This window comes from Theobroma cacao, chromosome 1 (genome assembly GCF_000208745.1).
Source record: "Theobroma cacao cultivar B97-61/B2 chromosome 1, Criollo_cocoa_genome_V2, whole genome shotgun sequence".
Classification (NCBI taxonomy): domain Eukaryota; kingdom Viridiplantae; phylum Streptophyta; class Magnoliopsida; order Malvales; family Malvaceae; genus Theobroma; species Theobroma cacao.
The window spans coordinates 14,296,611-14,313,787 of record NC_030850.1 but is presented as its reverse complement, the minus strand read 5'-3'; the positions used below and the strand labels follow the sequence as shown (position 1 = coordinate 14,313,787).

At 32.6% G+C, this 17,177-nt stretch overlaps 2 protein-coding genes across 3 annotated transcripts; one reads left to right on the top strand and one right to left on the bottom strand.

The window, feature by feature from the left end:
• LOC18612571 lies at positions 2,533 to 12,526 on the top strand. The gene is made up of 7 exons (XM_007049443.2): positions 2,533 to 3,029; positions 5,283 to 5,382; positions 8,323 to 8,388; positions 9,208 to 9,325; positions 9,715 to 9,797; positions 10,494 to 10,555; positions 12,037 to 12,526. Exons 1-7 carry the CDS (start codon positions 2,809 to 2,811, stop codon positions 12,146 to 12,148), a joined length of 762 nt encoding a protein of 253 aa, XP_007049505.2. The 5' UTR covers positions 2,533 to 2,808; the 3' UTR covers positions 12,149 to 12,526.
• LOC18612570 lies at positions 11,908 to 14,563 on the bottom strand. Of its 2 annotated transcripts, none has more exons than XM_018113835.1 (4): positions 14,394 to 14,563; positions 14,200 to 14,280; positions 13,265 to 13,271; positions 11,908 to 12,210 (listed from the first exon to the last, which is right to left on the bottom strand). In XM_018113835.1, the coding sequence occupies exons 1-4, from the start codon at positions 14,505 to 14,507 to the stop codon at positions 12,200 to 12,202; spliced, it is 213 nt and encodes a 70-aa protein (XP_017969324.1). In that variant the 5' UTR covers positions 14,508 to 14,563; the 3' UTR covers positions 11,908 to 12,199. The 2 variants fall into 2 exon arrangements, with proteins under 2 accessions (XP_017969324.1, XP_017969325.1); XM_018113836.1 differs by lacking the exon at positions 11,908 to 12,210 and adding an exon at positions 12,719 to 13,022.

The window sequence follows — 17,177 nt, the reverse complement described above, 5'->3', positions numbered from 1 at the left end:
GAAGAGGTGCATCCACTCACCTAATTGGAGATCCAACTTCTAGCTCCAATCAAAAACTTTTTTTGATAATTTTCTCGAAGTTTTCAACTGTCCTTGATATTTAACAATCATCATAATCATAACTTAGACTATTAATCTCATAATAATCCTTCTAAGTACTTTCGAAACTATTCAAGTTCAACTAAAATTAACTTTCTAGCTCAAACCCATTGCTACTTAACATAATAAATGTATAGGAACCTAAATTCTTCATCTTGATCTTAAGTGAGCTTTGGTGCTAAGAAAAATCACAAAACCTTTGACTCTAATACTCAACAGAAAATCTGGGCATAAAAATAATATCCTTAGTTCTGGAAAAATCATAAATCGAGGATTTGAAGTTGAAAAATGTCATCTTTTCTTAAAAACTTAAACCCTAGCTTTAAAGTCATAAAAAATGAGATTTTGGGTTGAAAATAAGTTAAAGAGGGTTTAGGGTTTAGAAATTACCTTACAAAAATGGTTGAGAGTTGCCAACCCTCGTTTAATGTGACATATTTATAGTATAGAGTGTGAAAATACTTTTTTACCCTTTTTTATTTTTTTGAAAACAACGTCATCTATTTATAGCTCAAGGTCATCTATCGATAGATGAGTTTCAAGGCTCTTTAAAAAGTTCTTGGTTGCTATCTATCGATAGATGTGTCTCATCTATCGATAGATAAACCCCATCTATTGATAAATGTTCTTCCATTTCCTTAAAAAAATTTTTAGTTTGTATCTATCAATAGATGTCGATAGATGGAAAACATCTATCGATAGATAGACTCCAATAAATAAAAATAAAACTCAAGCTTTGTCCATTTGGACTTCTTTTAAATACCAAACTTATATAAATCATCTTAGAGCATCAAAGCACAAAATTTTGCATGCTTAAAACTTAATCTAGATGTTTCAAAACATGATTATGCATGCTCACTTAAGAATTTCTTAACTTAGCGTTATACATAAGGATGGAATTTTGCAATCTGACTTTATCGCGTCTTTGGCACTAGATTGTGTCCTAAGCGATATACTCACCTAGACAAAATCAATCATATACTATAAGACTCTATTTTAATGACTCATAATAATACTAGACTTAATACTTAAGCATAACTTGGAAGACACACAAGGATTTGTTTGTTTAAATATAATAAAAGATTAGGGACTTAATTGAATAAATAACATTAATTAGTGACTTCTTTAAGGTTTGAGCCTTGGATCTTCTGCTTCTTTTGTATAATTAGGTGCTGAAGTCGCTCTGATCGTATTTGGATGGGGTCCCTCGTACCAATAAAAGGTAAATTCTGTCTAACCAGAGATGGAACGCATCACTTTCATTGGAATGAGCATGATTACAAATTTTTCTTGTGAATAATTGACTATCTAATCGTATGATTTTGTAATTGCAAAATTAACCTCGTTGTTTCAAACCTCAAATTATGGAAATATTATTCCTAGGTCAAATTATTTAAAAAAAAATCTTAAAACAATTTGAATCCTCACTTTCGTGTTATTTATTTGATTTAAAACAATTTATTTGTATCTTGGATAATATGCTCTAGTGAAATAAAATTAAGCATACTAACATGGTATGATTTGCAAGATTCTATTTTCAAATAGGGTGAAATTTAATTTAATCTTTACCAAAAATAAAAAAGTACCTTTAATAAATGAAGTTCATCTTATGTAAACGTGAAAATATTTTTAGTCATGGGTTTTAAGAAAATTATCTATACCTTAGATGAAGTTTAAAAATTCTACTAACAAAATTAGAAAGTTGTCACATATCTCATTGAAAGGTATTCTTTTATTATTGTCAAAATGCAATAAGCTAAAAAATATAGCTTATTGGCTTATTAGTACATGAAGAGAGCGAAAAGAAACGCCATAGCAACCTCATTAATATATCACATGTTTTTTTTTTTTCCATATCATATAAATTATTTTAATTTTTTAAAATATACCGAATAAGGTATATGACAACGTTTTAAATATACCCATCCAATGGGAAAAAATAGATAATTTTTTATATTTAAAAATTTAATATGATAAATATAGTTCGTGGAGTTTAAAAACTCCACTTATTGTTTATAGAATAATAGTACGTTACTTATCTGAATACACAAAAAAGGAGTAATATATTTGAAAATTAAAAACTACATTACGAAAAAGCATAACATTCCTTACACATGAAGCAATTATCTATAGTATACAATTTAACAATTTACTCATTTTTAATCCAATTTTAAACTTATTTTTATTTCATGATAATTTTATGACAATACAAAAAAAAAAAGAAGAAACAAATAACTAAAAATTATAGTTATGTATATATATATATAACAACTGTTTTTTTGTTTGTCTTCAGTCAAGAGACATTTGTGAGGAGTATCTGCTTTTACCCAGTAACTACCGCTCAGTAACCTTTTTGCCAAGTTTAAAAAAGGAGAGAAGGAAAAAGAAGCATCTTAAATAGGTTCAAAAGAGTGAGACAGAGAAAATTATTCTGTCACTCTCTCTGGAAAAAGTGGAAAAGGCAAAATTTTATTAAAAAGATTCGCTTTCTTAGGCTGGCAATCGAAAAACGGCTCTCCTTCATTTCTATCCCTTTGCAAGAATCCATCCCCCTCCTCTTCCGTTTTTTTTTCTCCTGCTTAACTAAATTTGTCCGCATACATTTAATTTTATAATTACATCAGATAAAACATTATAATTTCCAATTCCAATACTCTTCACCTTCAGAATTCGAGACAAAAGAAAAGATTTTAGCTGCTTTTGTTTTTGATGGCTGCGAGTGCGAATGCGACGGGCACTAATCAGGAAGGTTCGTCGAACCGGAAGGTAACGGCTCCTCCTCCACCAACCAATGGCGTTTCCGTCAATTCGAACGGGGGCAATACCGCCGCCGTCTCGGCTGATACGCAGTCCTCGTTGAGGCACAACCCTGGCATCTCCGCCGACTGGACTCCCGATGAACAATTGATTCTCGAAGATTTGCTGGCCAAGTAAGTCCCTCGTTCTCTCTCTCACTCCCGTTTTATTTTTTTAGCTTCCTTTTCTTTTCGTTACTTTCAAATCTGTTATCTTTTACATCGTAGGCTAAAACGGTAAGTAAGCTGGTGAAACTTTCCTACTTTGTTTAAATATCTTAATTTTTTTCTAATTGTACCCAAATATCACTCTGTCCTAAGTATTTGTACCCAATAACTCTTTTACGTTGATGAAAATATGCCACGTTTGTAATGTTAGAAAAGTTATGTTATTGCGAAGGACGCGAGCTGATCGTGAACTTATCCGCTTATTTGGGTAACAATTATAGAATATGAGCTTATTTGAATACAATAAAAGGTAGGGGTTCTTTTGAGAAATTTGGGATTGTTTAGAAGTTGGAAATTCCAAATTTCTTTTTCTTTTCCCTGCTCTTAATTTATTGGCTTTTTTTTAAAGAAAAAAAAAATTTCTGAGTGGAACTGGGAATATTATTTATCTTAACTTCAGGTTTCTTACGGTAGTTAAACTTAGTTGAGGTTGGTAAAAACATCAAGAGCACATTAATGACATAAATTTTCTACTTTTATTCTTGAAGCTAAGATGTATAGTAAATTGCTATCTTGTTGATGCGAGCACTTGTCTACTGAGTATGTGTGTTATCGGTTTGTACTTGTGTCGGTTTTGAGTAAAAACGAAGAGATAATTTTTGTTCTTCTTTATATCTTTGTTGCTCATGTGTTTTTTGCTGTATATGTCTATGAGTTAGTTGCTGTACATGATGATGAACCTGTCTTCTTACATACTTTAAAAACAGGGAATTTTTTGTAAAAAACTATTTGGTAAACTACGGTTGACACTTAGTCATAAGTTCTGTGATGGACCAATATTGTTCCAGATAATTTTGCAAGGTTGTGATTAGACCTGGCAATTTTGAACACGACACATTAACACGACACGAGAAGACACGGGTTAAACAGGTTTTGGGTTTAGTCTTAACGTGTTTCATGTCTAATTGTATCTGACACATTAAGACACGAAAATTTTTGTGTCTTAACGTGTCAGACACGACAAACAAGTTTAAAACACGTTTAAACACGTTTACTTAATCTTGTTATCGTGTTTAAACGTGTATACGTGACACATTTATTAACCTATTAAAAATTAATAGTTAAAAACTATTTTAACCTTATACAAATAATTTTAAATAATTATTTTAATAAGTTTTTTTTAATTTTATAAAGGGTATAATGTAATTATATATGCTCAACCCTAATTTTTAACTTTTGGTGATTAGTTGATGTTATTATTATTTTTGTTTTGTTATAATTATTTTTATAATTATAGATTTTAAATTTAAATAATAAAATTATATTTAATTGTAAATATTTTTATTTAATCGTGTTAAACGTGTTAAACATGTTAATCGTGTTAACATGTTATTAATCGTGTCGTGTTGCATATTGACACGTTTAATAAACGTGTTAATCGTGTCGTGTCGTGTCGTGTTACACGTGTATTAAACGTATACGTGTACGTGTTTTAAATTTAAGACACGAATATTAAACATATCGTGTTCGTGTTTAACTTTAACGTGTTTTGTGTCTGACACGTTTACGACACGTTAACATGAATTGCCAGGTCTAGTTGTGATGAGAACTTTGTCGGTAGGGACGACAGGTGCATGAGTTGTTATGAATAATATTTCTGGTATTTTCCACTTTAACAAATCAAGGCTTTCCATTCATCATGGGAAGCTTTCTGCCTACCACAATGCATGAATATCTGGCATTATGATGATAATCGATGCATGGACAGGCTTTCTTTTGTACCATATTGTAGTTTAGTTCAAAGAAATATATTTTCTTGATTACTTCATTTGTGCTGTTTTGATCTTGATATTTCCAAAATGTAACTATTAGTGTGCTGATTCTAGTTAAAGTAGTCTGTTTGTTATTAAATTTGTAGTTGATATGTGAGTTTAAGCAATGGATATGGTGGTTGTCCATTTAAACCCCTGATAAAACTATCCTGTCAGATATCTAAAGTAGATGCTGATGTTATTGCTGGAGAACATAATAATTTCTGTTTGCATACATGTGTGTTCTTTTGGCTAAATTACTATGCCAGCAATTAATATCGTATTTTCTCCTGGTAGATTTTTTGGTAATATTTTATTTTCTCCAGATCATTATTTTGTGCCACATATTGTTTTCCTTATCCAATTAATAGAGATATATATATGTGTGTGGTGCTATCGCTGTTTACAGGTATGCCTCTGATTCAACCATAGTTCGTTATGCTAAGATTGCAATGAAGTTGAAGGACAAAACAGTTCGGGATGTGGCACTGCGTTGTAGATGGATGACTGTAAGTTGGTCACTACGAATTGTATGTTATTGAAGCTTTGTGACCAAGGGGTGGGGGGTGGGGGGGATTGTTGGTTGGGGAACAGCTTGAAGGATTGCATGACAAGTATAACTCCATGACTTGTCCTTTTTCAAAGCAGTTTATCTAGTTATAACTTTAATAATTTGGCTATTTTGGAATGAACATTTCGTATTACTTGACCTTAGAGTTTCTGTTTGAAAACTCCCAACTTGTGACTTGTATGGGCACTAGCCTTGCCGCCAACCAAGGAATCAAGAAAATTCAAGCTTATCAAAAAATCAAGAATTATAATCTATTTTATGCATAAGACCTTACAGAGGCCAAATTAGTTGTATGAGGTTTCACTTTTATTTTATTATTGTGAGGAATTAGCAGGTTTTATTCTAAATGAATTTTCTTTATTTGTATGAGTTAAAGATATATTGAAACTTTTTTGAATTTTTAGAATTTACAGTTTCTGTAGTTTTATATCTTTTTGTTTTGTTTTGTTTTTTCTTTTTTTAATGTTGTTAGGTCTTTGAGTTATAGTTCTTACATGTTTGAAGTTAAATATTATATTTTTTTATGTATTGGATCTTGAGTCCTTGTGAATTAGGTCTTCAAGAGTTCTGTGTATATGCATGTAACCTTTTTATTTGATGGAAAACATGTATATCAAATTCCAGTTAACTTGTATGCTTTTTCTTGGGATTTTGTGAAGTGATCCTAACACAAGGTGTTTGCCTCTGGGACTAAGCTCACAATATTAACACTCAAACAAACCTTAAATTTTCAGCCAAAAAAGAAATCCTTAATTTTGGGAGCATTTTTCACATTACTGTGGTCAGTGTTCACTAATATAATAATCACTAGAGAAATTATTAGGAACATGACAACAGTTATAAAAATGTCTGGAATCTTGATTTGCTTACCGCAAAACCTCATTTCAAACCCTTGTTATTCTCATTATTCCCTACCTTTCAGTCCTTACTGAAATTAAATTTTGGTGTCAAGAATCATTCTTCCCTAAGGTTTCAACTTAAGCATTGTTCTTTAACTATTAAACTAATGTTTCAACCTTAATAGCAACTATTTTCAATATTTCCTCCAGTTAGAGGTTCAAACCCCAAAGTCCTTGTCATGAAATGATTTAGACATGATGACATCAACTTAGTTATTGCTTCATATTTGAGATGTTTAATCGATCAAATCTCACCAGTGCCCAAATAATCACTATTTTGCTTGAATTCTATTTAAATGGTGAGTCAAGCCTGTAAAAGAGCGGATGGTTATAACCAACTTTCTGTAAGTTGACTGATACTAAAATATAGATTTACTGATGAAATCATGCATGCAGCTCTGCATGTGCCCATGTATATAAGCTAAGCCTACTTTTTAGATGAAATCGAGATAGTTGCATTAGATCCATAAAATGGTATGTATAGAGATTGAGGTTTCTGAACTTTTTTGGTCATAGGAAATGAACGTAAGAGATGTTAAGGATGAATAATCCGGTATTTATAAATGTGCCACAGTAAAATGCACCTCTTCTGACACTAAGAGGTAAATCTGACTTCCTGTGTTTAAGTATCACCTCTGATGGAATGTCTATATTTGCATGTATGATCATTTGAGATTTAATGTAGACAGGTGAACAAGCATGTAATTGTACTTGGGTTTTTATCTGTCATATCACTAATGTTCGAAGCTTATTGATTACAAAATAAATGGCATAGGTTTTATGCAACATAGAGAAGGATTTATGTTTTGGCCGATGCTAGAGAAAGCTTAAAAAGCCTTTAAGTGCTTTCTTTGGCCCATTTAGGAGCATGATCTTTTTCCATCTGGCCAAAAAAAACTTTCATTTTTAAGTATCAATGGTTGCACTTGTTTGGAGCATGTCTACTTGTCTTGGTTTTATTTTTCTCATTTGATGGGGAACTGGGTAAACATATGGAAATTTGATATGCTGTCAGTAGTGTGGTGTTCTTTAGAAATAAAAAGCCCAAATGTGATTCGCAATAAAAGAGAGATTAACTCCATTTGGAAATTCTCAAAACTGCCTTCTTTTGAGTTTCAGTTTATAAAAGTGCAAAGCTTGCCAAATTTCTCTTGTTGTCAGGGATATGGTGGTTTATGCTCCTAATGTCATTGCAATTAATCTTATGTGCAGAATACCTCCAGATGGTAATTATTAAAATTGATATTGCTGGGTTCTTTTGGGGATTAATGTCCTGTTTGCAAAAACCCAAAGGCTGATATGTTTGACATGTACTCTTTACCATGGGGTAGAGAAGGGGCTATTAATAATGAGGTGGGGATTACCTATAAGCTTATTGATGTCTAATTGATACTTTTAAAATGCTGTAAATTACATTGACATTTACCTCAGTACCGGCTTTAATATTTGTCCTATACTTTTGTAAGAAATGAATTTTAGACTATATTTATATAATATTAAAAATTTTAACTACATAGAGTTACAAGATTCTACTGAAAATATCTATGTATTATAGCGGAGAACATTAAGATGCCCAATGTTCTTCAATGCTATTATAAAATTCGTGGATAAAAGGCGTAAGTAATAATTGAGTTTGTGGCTGACTCTGCTGGATTCCTTGTTTAGCTGATTGGAAGGTTAATGCCTTCATATAAGTAAGACTATGAGATATGTTTTCAATGAAGCTCCTTTTCTTTCCCGCTCTTTTTGATGGACGCCTTGTCCTTTTCTACGTTCTTTTCTAAATCATTTCTCATTTGGCAAAAGGTCTAAAGTGAGTTTGGCTTTTAGCATCTCTCTCTTTAAAAAAAAAAAAAAAATTATAGTTTTATGGTGGAATTGTGTATGCATAATGTGCTTATTCATTTTGCTTGCATTTGTGCAGTAAATGTGCATTGGATTTGTATGCTGAATAATCACCTAGTTGAATCTGTTTGCAGAAAAAGGAAAATGGCAAACGAAGGAAAGAAGATCATAATTCAGCAAGGAAAAATAAAGACAGAAGGGTATGTCTGTCTAAATTTTAATACTAGTACAATTAATCTGTGCAATGTATATTTTCACTGCTTTATGTTTTATAATTGGTTCCTTGAAGTATGTCTTTGGAAGAAAGTTTATTCTCTATGATTGTTTCTTGAATGAAATTTCCTAGCCTGTGTCATAACTTTAGTAGTGTTTATGGATTCTGAATCTGTGTCTATGGTCACAGAGTTTTTACCTATGATTGACGATGGCATGTTTTGGCATTCTTGACTTGACAGTTCCTTGAAGTGTATATATATCTCACACATCCACTCCTTTGGTTGTTAGACTCTCAACGTCCTCTATCACATATGCAAATTTTTAATTTTGAAATTCTTGAAATAAGGTGTGGTAGAAAATATTCAAGAAGCATGGGGGGCTACTGGATACTATATGAAGGTTACCTAATTGGTGTGTACATGTAATATAATTATGGAAGAGTTCACTGTATCTCAGGTGCATGTTTAATAGACTGTCAGAAAAAGTAAACATAAAATCTCGAACATAACTAGATGTGGTTGAAAGTTGAAACATGCCTTATGTCAGAGAAGGGCTACTTCCTAACATGTTCAACCCAGACAAATCTTTTGCTTGAGAGTTCACACTAATTCTCTGGGTTTTCTGAGAAATTTCTGGATTAGGTGTTTTTCTCCAGGCTTTAGCCCATTGTTGTTTAACCTTCCTATTAAAAGCTTCCTTAGCTGTCTTATTTACGCGGTTCAGCTATCTGCAGCTTAGTTGTTTTCTTAGGTAGGTTGCTTTAATTCTTGAAAGCTCAAGTTAATAAGGACATTGTTTTGCAGGAAAAGGGTTCGGATTCTTCGGCAAAGTCTACATCTCATTTAACAACTAGGCCAAATGGTCCTTCATATGCTCCACCAATGACCCCTATGGACAATGATGATGGCATCCCATACAAAGGTTTGGTCTAGTCATATATTAGAGAGATCTCTACTTTTTTACCAAAATAAAAATTACAGCTGGATAGAAACTTTGAGCTGAGATATTTATGCTCAATCAGGGTAAAGACAGTAGCTAATGTTTTTCTTTTAAAATTTATTGAATTTGATCAAGTTTAGAACTTAAAGTAGTCTATGCAGGGTGATTCTTTGGAGCTGACCATGTAGAACATAAACCGTAGGTTGGAATAGGGGGTTAGGTTTAAGATTTACCCACAGGGGAAAGGGGGGGGGGGGGGGGGCGGCGGGGGAGGGAGAGCAGATAGGAGATTCGAGCAAACCATATTTAACATGTCAATATAGTGTTCTTGCTTTTTCTACACATTTTTAATTTGAAATATGTCTTTTCAGCCATCGGTGGTGTGACAGGAGAGCTACTTGAACAAAATGCTCAAATGTTTAATCAAATTTCTGCAAATTTTGCAGCTTTCCAGGTGAAATAGATGGTGTCATTGAAATTTTCCTCAATGATTGTGTGCTCATGTACATCTGCCCTGACATTCTTCTGAGCCATTATTTTTTAAATTTGCATTCAGTAGTGCTGCTGTTGCTTCATTTTGCTTGCAGTAGTCATCTCTTTCTCTTACAAGTTTTATGTAGAGTCAAATAAGTCCTTTGTATTTCATAGGACTTGAAATCTTTCTTATAAAACTTATTCTAAATATCTTTTTTCCTGCTGTTGTTATATCAGGTCATTGTTGGTTTTGAGTGAAAGTGTTGACATGATAAAATAATTCAATGAAAAAATATTCAACTTGATGAAATGAACTATTCAATTTTATGAAAAGGCACCATCGCTCTCTAGTTTTTTACCTTTGAAATTAGTACTTGGTATGCAATTCTTATGCAGACAGCTGGCAGATTGCCCCATTATTAGACATTTACTTTTCATTTATTACTCAGGATCTTCAATAATTAATATGTATATCTCTTATTTTTTGGCATCTGGTAGATGATGCCAATTTACTTCTAAATGCACTATATGAAAATGAAAGTTTTTATATAATTAGTCATCTGATTGGTTGACTTGTTATCAGACTGTTATAGGTTCGACAGCTGCTGTCTTGCTATTAGCTAATTACATCTGCCTTCTTAATTGATTGTTATTTACTTTCTTTCCACACATGCAGATACATGATAACATCAATCTCTTATGCAAAACCTGGGACAATATCCTCACAATCTTGAATGAGTATGTTGTTTTATTCTTTCTGTTATGTTTTAATTAGAGATTTTTCTTTTTTTAATGTTAACTTGGAGGGCATCATTGACCATAGTTGCATTTTTATTGCATGACTGCAAGCTTATGCACGTTCATTATCATGTGTGGTATAACAGTATAGTTGTGGCAATCATGGACTTCTTCACTTGTCTGCAATACCATTAGTATTATCATTGCAGTCATCATCATTGTGCTTTCATTTCTATTAACTTAATCGGTTCCCTTCATAGGAAATCATGGACATGAAAAAGCAGCTATGTTGGCAAGACTTTCATATAATAGGGAAGGGCATTTATCATGTTGTAATAGCAAATTGAAAGTCATGTTAAAGTTGGAGTAGTGAAAATAAGGAAGATAAATGATCCTAGATGTGGTCAATCCAACGCAAATGATGAGAAAAAGTTATCTGTTGAGGGTATGGTCGGTAGTTTTGGCTCCTAAGCTTCTTTCTGGGCTATTATGCTTTACGGTGCATGCTGCTTTCTCATTATGCACTTTTTTAACAGTTACCAGTCTTTAAAGGAGTAGCTATTTTTCACCATGTAAGTTGTTATAGTTCTATCACCTGATCCTGGTGCAAGCTTCTTTCTGGTAGCTATTTTGCTTTATGGTGCTTGCTGCGTCTTCGTTATTGCACTCCGTAAAATATACCTGGCACTAAGGAGTAGCTACTTTTCACCGTGCAAGTTATAGTTATATTGCCTGATCCTGGTGCAAGCTTCTTTCTGGTAGCTATTTTGCTTTATGGTACTTGCTGCGTCTTCGTTATTGCACTCCGTAAAATATACCTGGCACTAAGGAGTAGCTACTTTTCACCATGCAAGTTGTTATAGTTATATTGCCTGATCCTGGTGCAAGATAGGTTTTGCCTGTCTAATATAAATCCACGCTGATCACCCTCAACTTTGTTATGTCTTTGCTATCTATGAAGATATTTAGATTCATGTGAAGATTCTGAATGAAAAATTTATTGGCAAGTCAAATAATTAGCCATCCCTTCATCTTGATGGCTACCAGAACTCAAATATTTGGAAGGACTTGCTGGATGTAAGATCAAATTGCATGAGAGCCATTGGAGTGACTGTTGTTTGGAATGGCTGAATTAGAGGGAAATATTATGTAAACAAAATGCCTTGCAGCATATAAAATTGTTTTGGTCTGTAGCGTGCAAGAGACTAATTTTGAATTGACATAAATATTTGTGGAGGTATTTTTGAATTAATTGAGTATGGAGCATATACCTTTGCATAAAGAAATAAGCTGATGTATCTGTGGAAGTATTGATTACTGTTGCTTGCTATTGTGGATTAAGACATTTGAAATAGTTTCATTTAATTAGTTAGAACTTGTTCTTCTAATCTGGGAATGATATAGCAGATTATTATTGGACATAGAGCAATTTGTTTTATATAACTTGTGTACAGTCTCTAATGTTAATGAGTTTTTTGCAGCTTGAATGACTTGCCAGAAGTAATGAAACAAATGCCTCCGCTTCCAGTAAAGGTGAATGAAGAACTGGCCAACTCCATCCTCCCTCGATCATCCCATCAGATGAAATCATGATTCAGGGCTTACTGATGATACTTCTGACTATTTGTCTCGAGCTAGGAATTCTCAATTCAAATCTGAAAAGAAGGAAAAAAGAAACAGAAAAGGAATAAGATGGTCACTTGGGCAAGTTGTTTGTCAATTTAAACATGTTTTCTAGGTGTCTGTTATTTCTGATAAATTAGAAAGCAACAAGTTTCATTTCTTCATGCTTTAAATCTTTTTCTTTTTCAGGTGATTAATTTTAGGAACTAATAGTCTATGTAGCTTGTGAATATTTAGTTATGTAGAAGGAAATTCTGTCTGTATAATCATTGAACAATATTCAATTCTGGTCGCATTTCAATGGAAAGATATAAACAGTTTATTAGCCTATTTTAGGCACTGCAGTTATTGAAAATTTTTGCAATAGTTAATTCAGATACTGATGAGCGGCTGCCACCCCCAACCTATGCTTGCATGCCTGCAACCCTGTTTTATTTTGTGTGTGATACATATAGGAGGTATAAAGAGGAGCAGAAATTCAAAATTTTATTTCAATCCTCTTGAGAAGATTCATAAGGGTGGGGTGGATTGGTTGTTATCTACTGCAATATATCTTTCCTGCCAATTGTCTTAGAAGATATTTCGAATTCATCCATTTTGCTTGAGTGATGGGCTTGGCTTTGCCGCCAACCCCTTCCCAATTTGTACAATAAATCATAAATCAAGCAATAAATTGTCCAGGATTGCATTCTTTGCATGGCTCAAATGATAGAGATGGAAATAGGCTTAAGACTCAAAAGGTTTCTAGCAGCCATCCTACTTATTTAGACTTCAGTCTGTTCACTGAACTCTCCCAAAGTTCATGGCTGGTGCTTTTAAGGATGCGTCCATAGTGATTAATCCCCTGGAAAATACCTCCAGTTGTGTAAGATGACATTGGATGGTTTGTAGACACTATTACTCTATTGTAAAATTGCATAAAAGAACTACCAAATATGACAATCCTCCCACTGCATAACATTGCTCAAATATCAAAACAAATGTAACTAAATCATTCTTTTTACCACCATTTCATTATTTTAAAACCAAATACATTTGAGTCATGAACCAAACCAGAAACTATGTGAGCTTCACATAATATCTAACCTTCAACCTGCAAAGAAAACAAATAAGATGAGATTAAATACCGTATAGACATCACTGGATTAAGAAGAGTATAGAACAAAACAATTCTGAAATAAGAAATAATCATTTTCTCTCATGTCAAATGACCAATAAAAATTAAATTAATTCGGGGATCAGAAATCTTTCTCCTAAAAACAGAAACATATATTACCCAGATCAAATCCCTCACAACCTTTTCAGGTGAAAATTGTCCTGCTCTAAATAAACTTTATTCTAAATATATAGCTCAAGAGAAAGTTCCCATGCAGAGTATGCCAGGGAGCCTTAGTGGTAAAATCATTTCACAGCAAAACCAAGGACCAGCATTAAAACCCACCTTCACCTGAGATCAGGGAAGGCAATTCTGCCGTTTGTACCCAGCCACAGGACCAGAAATAACGAACAAAAACAAAAGGAAAAAAAAAAAAAAGGAAACAAGGAAAGAAAAGAAAACGAGAGTGAACTCTAATCCCAAGTTGAATGCCACTGAGTGTGAAGCTTCTAAACTCCCATCTCAACAAGAGCTCAATGCAAAATACATGGTACTTTTCGAATTTTATCGGCACAAAACAATAGAACCAATTTCGATACAATGCATATAATTCAGGGAATCCTAACATCTTTATGTTATTGTATTTTTCGTTGATTTTAAAGCTACAGATAGAGAGGTATCTTATCATCTTATGGATGAATGAGCCCGCAGTTGCAAAATGATTTTCAAGCATCAAAATAATAGGTCAGCAAGAGTTAAACATTCTCCCATCTATAGCCAACCCCGTATTTTGCAAACAATGATGCAAAAGCAATGAAAATTGGATGGAAATTATTGCTCATAATGTTCTCAATTCATTTCATAGTGTCACAAATAAATTCACAAATAATATAGTAAATTTGGAAAAAAAAAAAAAAGGAAATACCTGAGCAGAATTTGGGTTCTCCGGAGGAAGCGATTCAAGGTTCAACACTCTGGCCTCTAGTGAATCAAATTTCTGCTTCATCTGAAAATTTTCAAAAAAGAAAATTAAAATAATTCTAGATGGTGCTAATTAAAATACCAAATACTCCCAGAGAGAAATCCAAATTCCAAAGAGAAAAGAATAGAAGTTAGCACATCAGATTTAAGCGCATAACGGTCAGTCCAGAGGTCTTTATAGATGAACTGAGAGATTGAAGCAGCCGTGAGTGAGAACCCCAGCGTGAACCAAAGCAATCGACTTCGATACATTTTTCTTTTGTTTTCCAAAGCAAAGAATCAGAGTGTCAACGGAGAGGAGGAATGCGCAAGGTTTTCTTAGCTTGTTTTTGGGCTCAAGTTAAGCCCACTGGCTGAGTTTATGGTCATGGTCCACGTAACGGTATCCCCCATGCAAGAAAGCCATTTCCTTCGAGAAAAGCAAGTAATATTTTAAGGTTCTCAAAAGCTAAATGCCTAAATCATTATTCCCGCTTTGATTATCATTTTATCTTTATTAATTAACATCCACTGATCCCACGTCACTTGAGTTGCACGAAAAATGCCGCTGGGACATGACACTTTCAGCCATCAAGGGTAGAATCAATGCTCTGTTTTTCCCAATGCATCGTGGTTTGAAATAGAGTATAGAATAAAATTACTCTTTTATTACAAAATGATTGGGATACAAAAGCATGAAGGTTTTAGGATACATTTAAGACTATGAAGATATATATTTTTTGTCAATAATGCTATCCATTATGGACGGATTTCCAACCAATTGCCCAAAAAACAAGAATTTCAATGAATTTTCAAGGAGTTTATCGAAAAAAAAGTTTTCCTATAAAATCATTCAATAATAAATTAGGCACCTTTATATTTGTTTTAATTTTATAAAATTTAATTTCTCTAATATTTTTATCAATGAAATTTCATCTAATATCGATAGATATTGTAATTTATTAAAAAAAGTCATAAATATGTTTTATTTTTTCATTAATTTAATTTTTAAAAAATCAATACCGAAAAAATTTTCGTTGGTATTGGGTTTGGTATACGTAGTAATATGTGGGTTCAGTTCACTAAACCTGAACTACTTAAAAAGAAGGAATTGCAAGTCACTTTGAGGCCTTTTTTTTTCTACCAAAAATCAATTGCCAATTGAAGGAGTTCAATTGCGCTTACAAATCACTTTTAGAGTAGAGTGCGTATGTTTTTGAGAGAGCATTAAAGGAAGTGGAAATTTAGGAGACTATTGTAAAATGTAACAACAATAAAGTTCTGTTGGTCTCAATGGAGTGTTAGAGAGAGATAAATAGCATTTAAAAATAATTTGAAGATAGCTCTTGAGCTTGAAAAACTTTTTGTATAATTTTAAAATGGGAGATTTAAAACTTGCTGAAGTTAAAAGGCACCAAGTAAAGAGAAAGTAGAGAGAAGTGGACAAAATATAAATATTTATAGTGGTTCGGTCTTTTTAACCTACATCCACTACCTTGATCTTCAAATTAAATATTTTTAAGCGAACTTCACTAAACTAGTAGAATTAACAACTTCTACTAAGCTTTTACAAGGTAAGCTTCTAACCTAAGCTCTAAACCCTTACAATAATCTCTTAAAGTGCCTCACAAACTCTAATTAATCAAGAACTAAGAATAACATGAACTATAATGATCATTTAGCTAATCTAAGGTGTACAAGCTTCAGCTCAATCAAGTTTACAAAGGGTGAGAGTGGAAAACACTTGAAAGAGAAGGTTTTTGCTTTTCTAGGTTCAATCTTACTTTTGCTAGTTTCTCTATCACATTTATGACTGTTTTAAGCTTATTAAATACTTAAAGGAATGTTTATAGCCATCAGAGATAATTTTGAACAATTATAACCGTTATTTTGTCTTTTAGTGGTCTTTTTCAAATTTCTGACAGTAACTCTTTAATTGGTTAAGATGAGTTTTAACCAATTAAAGCCTTTATGTCTTGCAGTCTACTTCACAGTGTTAATCGATTAAAGGGGACTTTAACCGATTAAAACCTTTTTTTCTTCAAACTCCTTAAAGTAACATTTTTTACTAACCTTCTTCTAATTGATTAATCCTCCCTTTAACTGATTGAAGTTTCTCTTTTTTCAACTTTGACCGACTAAGATAAACTTTAGTCGATTAAAAAATCTTCAAATTTTCATTTCTTAATTTGAAGCCTATCAACGGTCAACATCATTTTTATTTGAATTTTGGTGCTTTCAAATACTTCAAGTTTGCGCTTTAATCAATTAATCCCTTTGGTTAATTGATTAACGTGCTTATGTTTTGCATCCAATACCCTCTTAGTTAATTAAACCTTGTGTTAACTGGTTAAGACTTTTCTGTTTGACTTTAGTATAGTGCTTAAAACTGCCTTAACCAATTAAAGGTCCTTGTTAATCAATTCCTACACACTCAAATAATATAATTAGACATCAATAAATGAAGAAAGTTTTATTATCATAAAAAACACATAGAGTCAACATTCTTTCCTTTTTTTGATGATGACAATTCACTCATGAATTAAGAGTGTAATGTCTATATTTATATTTTATATTTATATGCAGATGAGAGATTACTCCCTCTTAATATATGCTTCTCTTTAATATGTGCATGAAATTAAGGTATATCCAATGCCATATTAGCTATATATAATTTTACAGTTAATAAACATTTTCAATTCATGGACAAACACGTATATTCATAACCACACCAACTAGCAATTACAAAGGTTTATAAGTTCATAACCATAGGGTCATAACCACATCAACTAGCAATTACAGTTCCAAAAGTTCATCAGCACAAAAACAAACACAACAAACATAATAACCACTTTACATCTTACTTTCTTTACATCCTATTGCCCCTCTTTTTTGTCATCAATAAAAAAAAGGTTCTTCTACAAGCCAACTGTCCTACTCAGT